The following is a 19,189-nucleotide window of genomic DNA, read 5'->3' as shown; positions in this document are numbered from 1 at the left end:
TTCCCAGATGAGGAAAGCCAGTGCTTATTATGTCGTGGCGATAGTAAAAAAAGCAATTGCAGTCGGTGACCCTCAGGGTGTAATGGGAATTCATGTTACATAATCAATTTTGTAGTCGAGACTCAAACACATGGAACAGTTCAACCCAAATTATCTTGTATGGATGAATGAAATGAAATAAAATAAAATGTTTTGTGTATGGTTTATTAAAACTTTTTAAACACAAACTATGGATATTTCGAAAAAATCAATTTATGTATTCAGCGTACGACTACTAAACAAGATTAACAATTATAGCGGTACACGCTTTGCCCCAGGCAAATAAATTCTCTCGTGAAATAACCGAATCGAGGAGAGAATAGGGTTATAGTGGAATACATTCACCAATGCTACGTAATTAGGATGAGAGTGTGTTGTTTTGAAAACTAAATAGAAGACAATTAAAACACAAATTTGGTGGGGTTAGATTAAACATGCGATTTACAGAGAACTCGCTTTATTGAGTTTCGTGAAGGAAGCAGTGCGATGTATCCCCAAACGAAGCGAGCTGTCAGAGGCCTTTCCAGCATAATACGTATTGACAGGGTGCAGACAGTCAATAACACCTTACTTAATCTAACCAACGCCATACTGTTAAACCGTAGACTATCAACCTAGTTCGTATTAGCGTTATATTTAGCACAAGTGATAGCACATCCTCTATTAACGACAACGTAGTGTATGTGATTAAGGAATGTAGTCCAATAATGTCCCCCTATGTCTATGAATAGTTGGAGGTGGTCTTTTGATTTACTAATTTTGTCATAACCTACGAAACTTCATTTTTTGTCATTCGAAGAGCCACTGATAAATTAGATTCAAGTATCAGTGTATTCAAATAAGATATTAAGTAGGAGCATTGCTCCAATCGCAGAGCCTTATAACACACTACTCAATCTAGACGACAGCCTGGACTCCACTAAATGCAAAGTTTATTTTTTAACATTACCCAGGAATATTCCTGATCAAATAATTTGTCTTTTCCATGAGATATTAATATACTAATTGTACATTATTAAATAAAGAAATGTCACGCCTAATATGTTACAATAGGACACTGTGAATTATTTGTAGCCATGTTTGTTTTGGATAAGTACTACTCTGAGCTCTCACTAATTTGGATATATCGTTTTATTTCTTAGGAACACATACGTGACCCTAACAGACATACTTTAAATTGTTAATTTCAAAATAATAATAATAACAGTCCAAACAAATACTTTTATACTGGAGACATTCATTCAATATATGCATTTATCAAATGTTTTATTTCTTCGAGCAGAAATAAAAAAAATCATAATATAAATATCATGATAATATGTAATTTATTACCTCAGTATAGAACACCTCAAATTTGTTTTCAGGCAAAGAACCTGTCCTGGTAATACATATAAAGAATATTCATAAGCTGAAGTATTGAATTGTAAAATGAACCAAATATATTACATTGAATGTCACTTTAATTAATGCTTTCATGATTTCTCACTATATCAAATATTTTGAATGTTTATGCAGAAAAGTTTGATATACTTGTTGGCTGAGTAAATACCAATGCAAGCATGAATATTCATTAGTCCCAATTTATTGAATTCATCATATAATACGTTTTTAAACCAGACATCATGAATAATGATGTCACATGGATATGCAATTGATTACGATTTACGGTGAACGCGACATGTGGAACAGGATTTGCACACTCTTTTTGAAACACTTGACATCACTTTATGTATACCCTGTACATCTCTAACTGATTTGACTATGTTGTGTAGTGCACTTGTCACGTATTTGATTTGTTCTTGTAGATTTTTTGTTTCGATTGTTATTAGTCATTTATTGAGTCTTTGACTTGTACAGTTTCCCATAGAACATTAACGATCTATGGTTGGGTATGTTATTTCCACTGGTTCGACAAGTTGGCGCATGGCTACTTGCAGATATATTTCAATTTGCAATCGTATACCCTACTGTGACAATAAGTTGTATAATTATAATGTTTATTCGCCACAAATTAATTAATTATAATAAATTACTTAGAATAAAATAAAAAGTGGTGGATAGTTTAAATGAATACATTTTAGTATTGATAATACAAATTATTATTTAATAATGTATAGCAGAAGTTAGAAAAGGAAACAGAAGTTAGCTCAATTTTACCTAGACAAGTATGTTCCCTAAGTGACTGAAATGTATCATAAGTATAAGGAGGGCAGAAAATGATAAACATTATTACAAAGATTATTAGAATAAACAATATCAGTAATTGTGCAAGATAAATGAATCAATTAAATAAAAATAAATATAATTTAATAAACATTTCATAGAACATGAAGTAAAAAAAAATATTTGGAAGAAACAAAGAAAATTGAATAAAAATGTAATAATTATTACAACTAAATCTAACATTTCTAAATCATGTGACACATGAGTAAATGTTTAATTTTAATGTTCTTTTTGAAATGCTTTCGGCTAATTTAATATCAGTGTTCCAACATTTTGTTATATTAATGGAATTCTGGGAAGTGCTGTCTAATTAATAATACAAAGCCGCAGTTACTGTATAGCTATGTTCATGCAGTTAGATGCCTAATTTTACATTATCTGTATTATTATTAATTTTTATTATTATTATTATATATATATAATATTATTACTATTACAATTAGTATAATTACAATGCACAATGTATATAAACAAACAAACTAGGGGGAAATATATAAAAAGACTGTTATGCATCAAATGAAAGCAGACTTTCAGTACAAACAAATGTAATTTTGTCACGTCATGTGCAAAAACGTGAAAAATAATAGTCAATAACAAACAAGCAGGAAATGGTTCTCAAAATCGAGCATAATACATTTGTGTGACTTCTGTCAACAAATAAAAGAGGCCAGCATTAAACCGAATTTGCGATTTAAAATTACCTTGCAATTCTACATATTCAGAATACAGAATTCAATATAATTCAATTCAATTAAATAAAAATCGCAACTCTATATAAGGTTGTATTTTAAGTGAGTTTAATTCGTCTCTCTCGTTTAATTGGGGATATATCAGGGTAGTAGAAATAACACTATACAGATTGTAACTTGATTCATTGTGGTTTGCGGTGCATGGGAAAATGTTTTAGGTATAGTACATAGCTTACTCTTTTCTAATGGTGCTTTTATCAGGTCTGTCCCGATAACATGCAACAAATGTCGCTAAGCTGCCTGAAAAGGTCAACTCGTCGATATAAAACATGTCTACGTATATCCGAAATGGGATTAAACTCGAGTTACCTAATACGTATTATATAGCTTTACCTACTTTCCCGTATGACATGTTGCTTGATATATACATGCCCGACGATTCACCTCAATTAATACTTGACTAGAGTTTATCATAGAACTTTTTTTTCCGCGTCATGTTACCGGGTATTATATTTTCTCTGTATGTCAATTCGAGAGTCGATTATATCTTAAGCAATTCGTCGGATCGCCTCATTCGCTGAACCGTGTGTGGGTGCGACTAGGTCGCATTACTATGTGGCTATTTTTGGCTCTATCTGACCTCGCCGCGAGTGGTTACATGTACATTTCAGTAATTTTCATTTCAGTAACTTCAGACTTTAATATGATATGACGTCATACCAGCTTGGTCAACCTTGCATTGAACTGTTCGTTGACGTAACAGCTGATGGGATATTTATCCACGAAGGAATGTAATTGTGAGAACCATCTAAATTTGATTCGTTCGATCTCAAAACACGTTTATATTGATTTGTATGGAGCCATTTAATATGGCATAGAAGAAAATCAAACCTCTCCGTCTTTTCTGATTTATACATAACCATATCTCTATATAAAAAAGAAAATATCTGCAATGGAGAACTTAACAATATAGTATAACAAAAACCTAGTTTAGGAATTATTTAAAACCTGTTTCTCCATATTCACAATATAAAACTCATGATCTAAATAACTTATTATGAAAAGTTTAAGCAGCATAACAGCAACGTGTTGTATATACTTCTTAAGCCATAATTCATAATCCACAATCCACAATGCTCCGCTACGCATGAGACCAGTTAATCCTTCAATGTTATACTTAATGTCTAATACTGACGATAAGTCGTGAAAATACAATCCGTCGGTAACCATAACCACGTCAGAGCATCAGTCGATCTGTTTTACCTTGGAACAACATCGATAACATCTGTCAATATAATCACACAAACGCTTGAAATCGTACATTCAAATTATTATGCCAAGTTTGCAAAACCTGTTTTTCGCTATCTACGCGAAGGAATTCCCGGGACACTACCAATTATTGGGTCGCGTTGGTCCGACCGATCCAATACATATTTGGTTTGAAGACTATTTTCTTAAATAAATTATGCAATTCATTTATGGAATATTTAAAAATAAATACTTATTAACGGAATGCGTGTTTGCTACAGAAGAATATCCAGATGTTATACCCCAAGGAAAGTAATTATAAACCAGATTCAAAATTACAATATCCCATATATCCGTATCTGTTCATTGTAGCGTTCATGCAGAACATGCGTAATTCAAGAACGTATCCCTCAGAGGACTAGTCACAGCGGGGTAATCATTGCTGCTTGTTGTCTCAGTTTCAAAACATGCCTGTTTATTTCAAGACCTACCTGTGGTGCCCAATAATGTACTACCGCAAGATATGGCGATGCGCACCCTGGGATTGATGAATATGTAAAGAATATACAAACAAAAGCCAATCTTCGCTGCACTCACAGTGTGCCATCCGCTGTAGCACTCATCTGCCTGGTTACCCCACGACTACCCTTCGTTGCAAATCAGAGGTGTATTTTTTCTCCTGTGTATAATATAATTATTTTTATACTATTGAGTCGGGCAGTAATCATTAACGAAACGCATTTGACGTATGCATCTTTTTCATGTTGAGTTATATAAATATATCACGCCCATTTAAGAAACCTTTGAAATACTGTAAATGGTACGCCTCGTCTGATACCTTACCATGGGACTCCCTCTCTCTTCTTATATGGACGCGTGTGGATGTGAAACCTGAACTCTCATAATGACAGCAGCACGATTAAAATAGCCATGTGTGTTATTAATTAACTAGGACTTATTATCCGTGGATACGCACAGTTCGATCTGGACGTGATGCGTGCCTATCCCTAAAACAATTCTTGAATCAACATTTGATATGTTACGCGTTATTTGTAATTCGACGAATAATTTGATCTGAGGGAATAAATGTAAAAATAAATTCTGAAATATCATCCGGTCAATTTAGGGAATAATATGTTATGAATCCATAATGTGATGACTGTAATTGTAGTTATGACAATTTCAGTTTTATACAGTGGAATGAGTTCAAGTTCATTGATTTGAAATTAAATTAGGTTTGAAAATGTCATATTTTATATAGTAGTAATAGTTTATTTGAATGTCAGGCCTTCGTTCATTACACCAATCATTATAATGCAAAGTTAAACAAATACATCACTGTTAGTTTAAAATTGAGAAAAATTTGACACGGATTTTGAAAACAATTGTTTACTTATACTGGAATATTTTATTGGGTTTCTGGGTTTCAAGTGATTTTAAAAAAGCAACACATTTTACATTGCATAGATAGACCCTGAAACGGCGAGAATAGAATTTATTTGGCATTCATTCTCAACAATCTATCTTCCTTATACTTTGACAATAAAGACAAATTTTCAACCGAAGAGAAATTATCTCTACAGCCAATGTATGACTTGAACACCGAAGTCTTGACAGAGCAAATTTAAATTTCGAGATCATAATACATAATAAATACAATCTTGGCTCTAACAAAGATTTAACATTAACATAACAACGCTATCTACCCGATTAGTCTATCGCTACGGATCATTCTTGACGAAAACAATTACCTATCTTTTGGTGAAATAAACCTAAGAAAACTTTGCTGTCTCACACATGTTGTTCAAACCATACAATTCCAAAACCATATCGATATAATAACTCGCTGATCTTTGTTACCCACTTAACCCCCCTCCCCCCTCCCCAGCCGAGTCCAATCTTTTAACTATCTATAACAGGCCCTAGGATACCGGTGCATATCCATTTATAAAACTTTTAACCAGTTTGAAATGCAACGTTTCATGAAAGTGCAGAAAATGGCTTATCTCCCGCATTCGCCTAAAAGCACTTCAGTATCTAAATTACATTACATTAACCCCTAATAAAAATCTACAAAAAAAAATTGCACCCTCTCCGCAAGAAATCCACATTCACCTAAAAGTACTAGTATTTACACTAGAATTAACCCCTGATAAAATCTACAAAAAATAAATTGCATCCTCTCAACAGGAAATCCACATTCACCTAAAAGCACTTCAGTATTCACACTAGAGTTAACCCCTAATAAAAATCTACAAAAAAAAAAGTTGCACCCTCTCCGCATGAAATCTACATTCACCTAAAAGTACTAGTATTTACACTAGAGTTAACCCCTAATAAAAATCTACAAAAACAAAAAATCAATTGCACCCTCTCCACAATTATGGAGTACCCCATAACCCTATATTTTGGCCCCATAACAAATTACTGGGACAACTGAAGCATATAATAACTTAAAAGGCTTACTTATCGGGAGACCACCAAGTTTCCTAATAATAACCTGTATTTTATATAATGCTCTAAATATCGTATTAGTTGAAGATATATTTTCACAAAACGGATTAATGATTAATTGTTCATTTTCAAATTTTATATAAATTTCTGACCATATATTCCATTTTTACATTTTGGTCGTTTCATATCAGCGAAGGTCGATATATTATGTGTGTTTTTATTAACATGTGATGTAATGTATTGTCAATTGCATCGATATAACACTAATACGTGTATGTATGCACGCAATTCAGGATTATTGTTGACAACCCCGAAAATTTCAAGTTACATAAAAGAAAATACTTTGAAAATAAAATGTGTGATGTCTTATACAGAAACTTAAAATATATTAAGTGGATTCAATAAAAAACATAACATAACATAAATGATCAAAAAATGTTTATTTTTGTTCATTTATGTTACGTTATGTTAAGTTATTGAATATGTTATTGAACATAAGTATACAGTTCCATACAATCGTTTCGATACGTAATTCTAAATTAACATAGGCTAGGCGTATGGTAATGTGTTCCCACATACAATCACAAAGTATACCTCTATCCCGTTGCGAAAATCGTGCCACGTACTTTGAAGCAAACGCTGTTAAACCATCACACTTATTCAATTATGGTGGGACATATATACTGTTCAATGCCAATGTCATCGTAAATACCACATACATAAAGTTCAATAAAATAGAAGAACCTGTTTATGTAATGGTTGGAAATTTTGCATTGCCTGGACGAAACCTCAAACCAATATGTGACTGTGTTAAGTACGTTTCATGCATAATTAGACCAAAATTTCATGCCTCTGAAATTACACATTACTTTCTTTTTTAATACAATAAAACGCAATTTACCTGTATTTTTTTTGAAACACGTATATGATATAGTTTTAAAATAATATTTACTTCTCTCAGTGTTTTTGTGTTGTTTTCTAGGAGGCATTCCTCAAGAAACTCGATTCGTAATGCCATTGTGAGTCCAGGTTTCATGTAATAGTTTTTCAACAAAAAAATAATGCAAACATTCAATGTGTTTAGTAATCTCTAACATTACTCTAAAGGCTAATCGACGAACGTGATGGTATGTTCACTCATTATGCATTACCATGGTTCGCATAACTACAGTCTCGCGTTTCACGTGACTGTGCGCTGCGTGTAGCCAACGTGACGTTAATCACAAGTTTAACTTATACATGAATAAGTGCTTGTTTTATCCACGTGTGTGGTATTGCACGTATGTTTTGATTGATTCCATTAAATTAACATATCCTAAATGACAAATTACTTAGCGCCGTGGATGAACTAATTACTTCGACGGGTGTGACTCAAAATCTGTTTTCGTGGTCAATTTACCGCGAAATTAGGTCTAAATACGCCGCGAGTTATTGGGGGTATGAGAAGAGACAGCTTGTAATTTACTATCTTAGAAACGAAATGAGACCAGCCTACGTTGTAATTTCTGCTTTTTAGAATTTCATTTCACCGCGTTGTCGACCCAATTTCACACTCTATTCTAGATTTACGCGGCGTGGTTTATCCGCAGATGGAAATGTGTGTTACATCTGATAACTAGATTAACTGATTGACGACTGTCAATATCATTAGTTTGTATTCATCTAACTTGTGCCTCTGAATGACACAATGCAACCGTTGAATCGAAATCCAGACACGTAGAATTGGCATACAATCAATATGAATGAAATATGAACTGATATACGCCCACTCATTTATTAAAGAATCGTTTTCAGTAAATAGATCAGGACAAATAACTTTAATAGTGTAATGACGTTTGGAGAGTTGTTGGTAGACATATTATGGTAACATAAAGACGTTGACAGGCATGTATAAAATGTAAATGACACGTCGATAGAAGAGCTAGACAACCGCCTCCAGAACATCAGCCAGTAGTTCCACAACTCGGTGATCGTCTCGTAGCTGAATTTGAATTATTATTTAAAACAAATTTGATCTTTTCATTGGCACTATTTGCAGCTACCTAACTATTATTTAAATGATAAATTTGTGTCGCTGTAAATATGTGTAGTGGAACCCTTCCCATTATAAGCTACTCTTTAGACAACGCATGAAAAAAACGCTCATGAACATGTTCAAGTACAAGGGACAATGACAACCAGTATTTCTGTCAAGATGAGGGCGTATCTAAACAGAAAATGTAACGTCTTGGACGACTGCATGTACCATGGGCTGAAACGTACTTCGCATAGGATACAAAATAAAAGTAGTCGTGTACTATAAGCTAACCTCCCCAGAGTTCTTATTGGTTCCGTAATGATGCGTGACATTTCAGGGCATCTGTGTACCGAGAACATAAGCTTGTCTTTAGAGACGTAATTTGAACAGACTCCCGCAAGCCTTGCAAACTGGGAATCGTCGTACACGTATTGTTGATGAACAGCCGCGAGTTTATTAACATGTATATTAGATACTTAATATGCTAAGTCTATACCAATTCATTGCTTATACCTTCTAGGGTCGGGTTAGTACTGTGGGATCTGGTGATTACGACCACGATAACTTTTGTACACGCGCGATAAATAAGATTATTAATCCAGTGGTGCGGAGAGATGACTAACAACACTCAATGAAGTAACCGATATTCTTGAGATAAATAACAGCACTGAATAGAGTAATCGTAAGCCTTGAGACACATACATTTGTTTTTTTCTGCGTATCGTCACAACAATTCTAATGTCAGTTGTAGTTGACACAAAATGTAATTTAAAACTGTGCAATGAATCATGGCATATGTTAAATCGTTCAACTTGGCAGTCTATGTGAACTTGAACAAAAAAAAACGATATCACTAAGAAGATTAAACTGTAACGGTTCACGTCGATGTTCTAGTTAATAATGACCTTGTCAAATAATGGGCGCAGAATGAAAAAAGGTGCTTTAAAAAGGTCATAGATTGGCGCGATAATCAATTAGAATAAATGGAAGCCGTATATTATCTCTCGTCGTGATTACTTTGCATAATTGAAGTCATTGAACTTGAACCACTCAACCACGCCGCAATATAGAGCTCATGTAATCAGGGTACCTGCAATCACATTGAAACGACAGCGATAAGGCCATAGTGACTAATTACTCTGCGAGGATGGTGGGGTTGGGTGGCAGTGGTGGCGGCACAGGGGGGGGGAGAGGGACGGGGCGGGGGCGTCGTTCTGTCAAAATCAAGCTGAAACCCTTTGTGTCAGCAAAATGTGCCCCTCAAAATGCAGGAAACAGCTTTTCAGAGGGTCTGTATTTCAAAATTATTAAGGGGAGCATCGTAGCGCCTTCGGCACAAAGCTGGTCAGCAGATCTCGCCCACCCATGCGCAGTTTCGTGCTGTCGCCTCTGGGTCGTACATCACCCCATGCGTCAGAACTGTATTGAAGTATGTCTGTTAGATCTGATAAACCTGTAAAATTGTATCTACATATTGTGTGATTGTACGACGTAGTGCTCGCCTCAAATGATCAGGTGATATCACCATATAGTGTGAGTACATGTTCATATCTGTCCCACACGTTAAACACGTTCACCCTACCTTGCCCTATGACTTTGCGGTGTATGCGCAATACCTCAGTATAACGCACGCCAGTGACGTACACCAATAGCTGCCATAATTTAGCGTACATAGGGAATTTAGAGCTGGATGAGCTGCATATAACGTAATGCATGGAGTCCTCCATTAACCCGTAATACATGCCTAAATGTTTATGGGATAGTGTTAAATCCAGCAGAGCATAACTCACCTAGTCGCCCACGTATGGTTTCATTGCATCAATGATATATAAGCGGACATATGTAATATGTAATAATGTGTGAGGTTTTTTTTTGTCTCGGTGTCTAAGGTATCTGCATTGCCAAATCGGAGAAGATTTATATGGATTCGTTAGATAGTTCCTTTGATCGTATCGTGGAGTATCTATTCGAGAAAACACAGGCGAGAGGCGTTATAACATTCGTCAACGAGGATGATCTTCAACGTTTGCTACAGGCCACTGAACGCAATAATATGACGGGTCACTTCATTTGGATCGCCAGTGATAGTTGGGGGACCAAGGACTCCCCCGTAGAAGATCAGGAAAGAGTGGCAGAGGGCGCTATAACAATTTTACCCAAGCAAACAGCTTTATCAGGTAAGGTTTGTTTCACGAGTACATACAGAATGGAGGAAATCGGTTTTAATGGTCGTTTATTTATTTTTTGAAAGTTAACAATGTCTAGAATAACGGAACTTTAAATCCTATTACGATAATGCGATAATACATGTTTAAAGTGATTCCAAATTGAATGAAAATATTAATTCAAACAACCCGTTAAATACAAAAGCTCTAAATTTATGCTTTCTCCAATATCTCTCTCAATTGAAAATATAGGCGTCTCCGGCTTTGTTAACACGTGACTAAAATACCAAAGAAAATATTGTTATTTTAACAAAACTAATCGTGTTTACAGGTATACGATACGTTCGTGCACATCTCGTAGTCCGTGCTATAGATCTAGACCTGGTTTTAAAACGGGTAAGATTTAGCAAGTACTTACTCGTAGCGTTCGCGAACATTTTCTTAGTGCGGGCTAACGTTTTATGCTGGTGATCTGTTGCAATAATGAGAGACAAACAACTGTATTATTAGACCTAACTTCCCATGGCAAACTTCAAAGCACCTAGCCAGAAAGTTGAGAGAGGGAGTTATTTTAAGCGGTAAAGCAGGTGTGCCCTTGGTGTGCTTCCGTAGGGCTATTGTCAACATAAGTATGGTGAAAACTGGAAAATGATTTGTTGAAGAAGTAATTATGTTGACCTTGCCTCGTACTTGAAATTAAATAAACACAGCCAGTGTATATGTAGCCAGTTTTCACGTTTTCTGTTCTTATTTCACTGTTTCTTACAAGACATATATACGTATTGATACGTAAAATATATTTGAATAGCATGACGTGTCACTTTATATAATTTAATTTTTCTCTAATATGAAAAGGTTACAGACTGATAGTATTCATAAATACAACCCAAATAATACTTCCAATTGGTAATTATTAAATGTACATATGTATACATTGGGGGTAGGTAATTGTAGTACTTCGGGCACTACTGATGGAAGTGATATTGCATCATGAAACGCATATATATCATTGTTGCGATGGACTACCATTATCTACTTTTATTTTCTATATATACATTTATCGGTCTAGTTGCTTTCGTAATTTTCGTAATTGTCATCACTTCTGTACTATATCTTACGTGATTGCTAAAATTGTGCCAGTGTTACCGATCGAAATAACATGTATCGTTAAACATGTCTATCAAGGGGATGGCATTGCTCCTTGCCTTTCAAACTTGTTTTAGTGACAATATAGAGATGCAAAGGTCGACCTCACGTAAAAGCGTGATCTAAAAAATAATCACCGTTAACAGACAAATTGAAGAAAAACCATACACACAAATGTAACAAATCGTATATGAGAAACGTATATGAGAAACGTAAACATAAATCACGTCTCGATGCGTAGTGTAGGGTAGTTATTAGCATAAAACCGTCACGTGTATGACCTTGTAAATAGAGATCGTTTAATCCCTAAAAAGGATTTTATCTCCACGTTTAACCGAACCATTGTAGTTGACACAATACAAAATACCTATACAAATATACATTTAATTTCACTAGTAAGTGGTGACATAAAATGTCAGTTGTTCGCTCATTACCCGTTATTTGTATATGTTCAAAGTTACGTGGGGGTCGAGTGCGATTGCCCGTGTACGTATTTCACGGTGTATTCTGATGGCCGTGCTAGCCCATTAAATGCAGCCATATAACGGTGCTTAATAGTTTATTAATTAAAATGTACGGCACAGATACTGACGTTACCGACAATCGTAAATATAGAAGTAGGGCGTTAAAGTTACCCCTTATGCACTGATCAGTTAATTGGGTGACATGTGGTCGGTACTTTTATTATAGCGGTGCGTTTTGTTTTCTATCCAGCGGTGACTACGTTGCTCTGATAAACAAAGGGAATGTTTGCGTTGATTGAATTGATATTCGGTTCGGTCGTCGATATATTCACAGAACTGGTCGTAATATCTTTTCCCAAGCCCCGTAGCTCATACGTACGACGCGACTAATTCGCATTACATAACAGGTAACTTCACGGTGCCTGGTGAATTGTCTGCCAATTACTAGCAGATAACAGTTTTTAGTGCTGTGTGTTATTTTTTTAAGAACTTATATTAAGATAAAATTTCGAGATTTCAATCTCCCAGTCGTACGTGCACGTAAAAGACACTAAGTTGCTAAACATGCCTATAAAATAACATACACACACACAGACAGATCCACTGGTGTTCTACTGCCCTAACGAAATTCCAGCTTATTGGTTGTGTCGCACTCGATACTTTCAAATTTGCATTTGTCTCCGACTTATCGCCACCATGTAGAATGTAGCCACTCTAATCGACGTAAATGGCACTCCAAACTCCCTAGGTAATTACAAAGATTTGTTCCAGACTTCGAGTATCAAACGTCTGCTCCGTGATAACGGGCACGAAACATATCCGTGACATGCACTGACATATTTATCATTCTGCTCACAGGTTTCGACAAGTATTTTCAGGCACTTAACCCGACTAACAACACCCGCAATCCTTGGTTCAAGGAATTCTGGGAGAGTTTTTTCAAATGTAAATTCAACGAATCCGTGGCTGCAAATGCAGACGTCATTTGTACAGGTAAGACTGGCAGTTCTATTTCAGTTAGTTTTAGTACGTGGCCAATTTACAGCCGCATTTAATTATCTAAACCGAGCGTAAATAAAGGATGATGTGCTGCAGATTTTGAATGGTATACTGCTTCTATTATAATCGAGATGTTTAATTGAAATAAGAGAAACACACGATTGGCAGAACGAGGACATAGCGTAAGGACGGCTATTGAATACGCCATAGGGGTTCTGAAATTGCACGGTCCTTGGAATGCGTGACTATTAACGCCATACTCCGGAAACACAATCACTATTTCTCCAATGATATCGGGAAAACGCAAGGTAGATCGTAAGACGTTTATCGATTATGCAAACCATTTATACGAGAGACGTTGACAGTAGAATATCGATGATAATTTGTCAAGATGCATCTTCAGCTGTCCGAGATTACCCTGGGTAATTGCCGAGTCTCGTCAGTATGCATAGAATGGCCACAGATACTTAAATAAAACGTTTCAATAAAAGGAACGCAGTATATGTATTTGACATTAGTTTCATTTTTTTACGACCAGTGAGAGAGTTTGCATTCAATCAAACGTAAACAAAACGACCGAATGATTCCTTCGTCGTCTTCATACAAACACTGGTATATATGAAAGATATTGGATTCTATTAACGTAGCCGGACTTAAAAGCTAAAGAAGAATTTGCGGTCGCTATTGATTCCTCACGCTTTGAGGAGATTAGACAGACCGAATATGTCTACGTATTGTGTGCATTGAATGGAAATTACCTAAAAAGGCAAATGCGAGTCTCGACATTTCCTTGCTCTCTTTCCTTTATTTGCACTTGCGCATCTCTGTACGAGCGATTTGAGAAACATTCAATGAGGGCTTACCAGACTTTGTCAGATGCGAGATATGTATAGCTAATGACATGTAATGTGCGCGTGATGTTGCCATGGAAATATACGAGTATAGCCCATCGTCTGAAAGGATGACGCGATGTGATTTAGCACGAATTTCTTTTGTTTTGTTTTTTTTGGGGTGGGTGGGCCCGAATGATATTTCACCCGCTGCTGCTACAAGTGCATCATGCTATTTATACGCATGGTCGTTTGGCAACATCCTTGCAATATCGACAGTCCTTGATTAGAAATATTCACATTTTCTCAGCTTTGAATTGATATGTCACTCAAGTGTTCATGGTGACTGTAACACAACATCAGTTATGCCAATACATACATATTAATGTTCCCATAAGATGTAGTCATTATTAACCAAGGAAACGTTAAATTTAATATAGAATTATGAATAAGTAATCATTACATTGACAAAAACGTAAACCAATTTATTATCAGATTCGCGCAGTATGCGTATTTCATTGTAATTACTGTTTTACAGGTGGAGATTAAATGTGATGTACACACATGCTTCTGATTCTGTTTTACCTGGCGCCTAGGTCCCTCGATGGGAACATATCTTATTAACAACCAAACCTTCCTTCGGTATGGTTTTAGATCGTCCCTCGAGTAACATATCCTTGTAATAAATAATTATACATATAAGACCACCGTGTCATCGCGACATGTTGCTCTGGTTGGTTTTGGCAGAGTGACATCAACCTCCTAACCGATGGGATATGCCCAATACAGAGTATAATGAATCCCCCAGCTCGATATATCTGTGATGTAGTCGGACGTGTTGAAATCTATACCAACACCAAAACACACATTGAAAAGTTGCGGCGAATGTGGTTATAGGCCACCGTATTGATTTCAGTAACAAAAGGAATAGGTGCCCTGTTCATTAACCTAAAGATTAAAGCGTTATTCTTCTTTACTCGAATACTTATATTCACATGCTCATGAATTAGTGTTTTTTTTTTCATAAAGGACACGAACAAATTTCTTCTTTAACGGGCTACCGGCAGGAGGGATTAGTACAATTTGTGGTAGATGCTGTTCTGAGTTTTGCTTATGCGTTACAAAAGATGAAAGAAGACAGGTGTCCAGACTCCGCAGAGCTATGTGATGCGATGAAACCTGTACAGGGTCTGGATCTACTGAGTTACGTGCGAAATGCCCGATTTACAGGTAATGTCAACTAAAACTTTAAAACAAAACATTCACATCTTCATAGTTGTTTCTAACCTACTTCAGAATCAAAATACACAATTATCGAACACTATTAAAAATATGAAGATTGTTTTGGGAGTTAACCCTGTAACTAGGGAGAGTAATAATTAAAGCAAAAATTCTCATTTATGCGACTCATTCTCGAATAAAGTGTATATTAAAACAACTGTATTGACCCTGTCTACACTCCCATCCCACAGTGCGCATGTTGCTTTATTTGAATGTGTGCCCATGTGTATGTCAGTAACAGTATCGACTTTCTCAATTATAGAAGATCGAAGAGTTCCAGACAATCGTTGCATTTCAAATACATTTCTTATTTATAATGAAAGACATCCTATCTCTTAGATATTCAACACCGTAACCCGGTAGCATACATCGTCATTGTTTACGTTGTTTTCCCGCAGGGAGCGCTGGTACGGAGATTCGTTTCAATGATAACGGCGACGCCCCAGGACGATACAATATATTTCAATTCCAGTTGGTCAACAACACTTGGACTTATTTGCCGATCGGTGAATGGGAAGAAGTCTTAGATCTTGATATATCTAAAACAATATGGGGTCAGAAACCGCCAGATTCCGTCTGTTCGCATCCGTGTCCTTCGGGGATGGCGATGAAGAGAAACGTGGGCGAGAAATGTTGCTGGGTGTGCACAAAGTGCGCTGAATACGAATATCTCCCAGACCATGCTACGTGCGAAGACTGTGGGCCAGGATTTTGGCCGAATGACACAAAAACTGGATGCTATGAAATACCACAAGAATACACAACGTGGACTTCTGCGTGGGCAATCGCCACGGGTGCGTTTGCGCTTACGGGAATCATTTTCGAAGTGTTCATCATCGCAATATTTATCGCATATAATAACACTCCTCTCATCCGGGCATCCGGGAGGGAGTTGATGTTTGTTCTGCTCTTTGGAATTTTTATCTGCTATGGCATGACGTTCGTTATAATGACCAAACCCACCCCAACGAAGTGTTGCATGGAACGTCTTGGGCTTGGATTGTGTCTCGTCACCTGCTATGCGGCCCTCTTAACAAAGACTAATAGAATATCACGAATTTTCAACCAGGGAATAAAAAGCGCAATTCGTCCGAAATACACGAGTCCCAAGTCGCAAATAGTTATATGTGTTGCGCTGATATCGCTTCAAGTACTTGGAGTGACAGTGTGGTTGGTACTGGACCCCCCGCAGACAAGGGTGGAATATATATCGCGTGATCGTGCTGTGTTGCGATGCGCTACTAGCGACTCGACGTTAATGACGTCATTATTGTACAACATGCTGCTCATCGTGTTATGCACTGTCTATGCATTTAAGACTCGAAAAATCCCAGAAAACTTTAACGAAGCGAAGTTTATTGGGTTTACAATGTACACCACGTGCATAGTGTGGCTTGCGTTTCTTTGTATTTACTTTGGAACATCCGACAAAGACCCAAAGGTAGGTCACGGTTTTATAATTTTTTAATTTTTTTAATTTTTTATATGTAGTGTGTTCGTTCATTATTTGTAATGTGTCGCTTAACCAGCTTTATTTCATGGATCATTTAAGTGGCGTTGGTGCAGGGCTCACAGACTGGGCCCAATTAGAGAACAATTAGTTCATGTTAATCATAAGTTTTGCTGTAATACTTAACTAAAAGTCTACTCGATGCTCTTGTGTCTGTCGTCGGCCATGTGCAATGCTACTTATGTAATACTCTTCACCGTCGTGTATTCTGACTTATAAATAATTGGAAGGCGGACTCATACAAGAGTGCTTAACTCGGGATTCTGTGATCTATTTTGGATAAAATTAGCCATAAATTACGAACATTTCAAATAATAGGATTAAGTGCCTGGTTAAGGTCTTCATAAACCAGGCTATAAAAACCGATTAAATCTGTTTGGTTGATTGTTCCCCATCATTAATGTATTTTACTAAGGAATATGTGTTTTGCATATTAAATGCGTACCAGGAATAATATTATTAACGCAACCGATCACTCAATCCTCTCAACGTATTGCTGAGCGCAATTACCAAGTGTTTCAGTAGAGTTATCGTTCGGAGATTTGCAATGTACTTATAGAAGAGCACCCCCTCCCTCCGGAGTATCGTTTGAATGATTGCCATGTAATTGATTTATTCATAGAATAAGGGCCGTTCGTGAGATAGATTGCGATCACTGGCTAACTAAATTTTTGCTATAAAATGGCTTTTAAAATCACAATCTAATCATGCTGTGATATCTTCATATATTGAAATTGTCTGTCACAGATTGTGGTATACACTTCAACAATAGATATTAGTCAGACGTCAATGTTACTACTTATTCACAAATGCACTTCATGACAGAGTGCGTCACTGCGAGAGGATACCGAACAATCACTTTCATAAATTGGATAGGGAGATTATTTGTAATTGAGCACATGCAATGAATTGTCAGCTAATTAATACTTGTATAATATAATAATAAAATGTTACGAATAATTAAATTATAATAATCCACTCAATTTACAATATAATATATTTCTGTTTCTCTGCATCTAGATCCAAATGACAAGCCTGAGTTTTACCGTCAGCATGAGTGCGTCTGTTGTACTGGTGCTGCTTTTCGTCCCAAAGGTTTATATTGTGGTGTTTCAGCCACACAAAAATGTCCGACAGGCGACCAAAGTTGGAACTCGGTCACAAAGTACTATGAATGGTAGGGAATACACTCGAACTCCAGCCACGAGCTCATCAGGTAATTTTACTGACTTAGACACGAGAATTGCGAATCAGAATCAAGAAAATCAGAACAGACAAGAAATAGACCTCTCATCTTCAATATCACTGATGATCACAAGTCTGTGACCCGCGACATTTGTAACCGAACATTCGTAATTGATTGTCATTTTACATATATTTATATATCAAAAACAAGATTACATTGAGTTGTGTAGCTGCCGAAACAGTCCACAGTTGAAATAAATACGGAGAGAATTTTCTTACGTTAAAAGTGGTTTGTGGTGGGCGTTCCGATGTTGCGATCCGTGACAGAAGACAACAGAGGGCGCACTTGTAATATTAGACGAAACGACGTTCAGTAAATGTATTTAACTGACATTTTGAATGAATGTTTTGGCCACGTTTAAAACATTCGTTGTCTGCTTTGTTGACAGACGTAGCGTTGAGGATAGCAAGTAGCACATCGGACACGCGGGAATCATTTGACGATATCCTGTTCGAAGGCACGGACGTGGCGGATTTATCGGCAATTTATCTAGGCTGCGAGCGGCAGACGACGATATGAAAAGCCAGAATGCATGGCAAAAGGCGAATGTGTTAAACAAACTATAGCGGTATTACCTGAAGATTGGAATACATTTCACTGTATTTATGTTGTCACGTGTGTAATGCAGTAAGAGTTTTTTGTTTGTAGAATATACGGTTTAACCATAATATTTGATAAAAAATGAGGCGCCAACGAAATGTGACATTTTGGCTTCCATGCTGTTTCCGACGGGGTGAGCAAAAGCGGTAGATCGCAGTCACAATGTCTGACTCATTGAAATATTAGTGGTTTGATGATTTAACTTTTAGAGAGCCGAATCATGGGATAATATTGACCAAAAAATTAATAATTAATAATAATTCACAGAATGTTGAGGT

The 19,189-nt window shown here is 36.4% G+C and overlaps 1 protein-coding gene across 1 annotated transcript in view; it reads left to right on the top strand.

Moving 5' to 3' along the window:
- The window catches only part of LOC100369975 (metabotropic glutamate receptor 8-like), a 57,255-nt gene extending 38,308 nt beyond the window's left edge, over positions 1-18,947 (top strand). Inside the window, exons 3-8 of the mRNA XM_002738310.2 lie at positions 10,560-10,847; positions 13,304-13,438; positions 15,304-15,504; positions 15,954-16,996; positions 18,086-18,281; positions 18,700-18,947. Coding sequence (XP_002738356.1) covers positions 10,560-10,847; positions 13,304-13,438; positions 15,304-15,504; positions 15,954-16,996; positions 18,086-18,281; positions 18,700-18,830 — 1,994 coding nt within the window. The 3' untranslated portion in view covers positions 18,831-18,947. The remainder of the gene's footprint in view (positions 1-10,559; positions 10,848-13,303; positions 13,439-15,303; positions 15,505-15,953; positions 16,997-18,085; positions 18,282-18,699) is intronic.
- Positions 18,948-19,189: the final 242 nt, after the last annotated feature.

This window comes from Saccoglossus kowalevskii, chromosome 3 (assembly GCF_978046115.1).
Source record: "Saccoglossus kowalevskii chromosome 3, keSacKowa6.1, whole genome shotgun sequence".
Classification (NCBI taxonomy): domain Eukaryota; kingdom Metazoa; phylum Hemichordata; class Enteropneusta; family Harrimaniidae; genus Saccoglossus; species Saccoglossus kowalevskii.
This window is presented reverse-complemented; position numbering and strand designations above follow the sequence as displayed.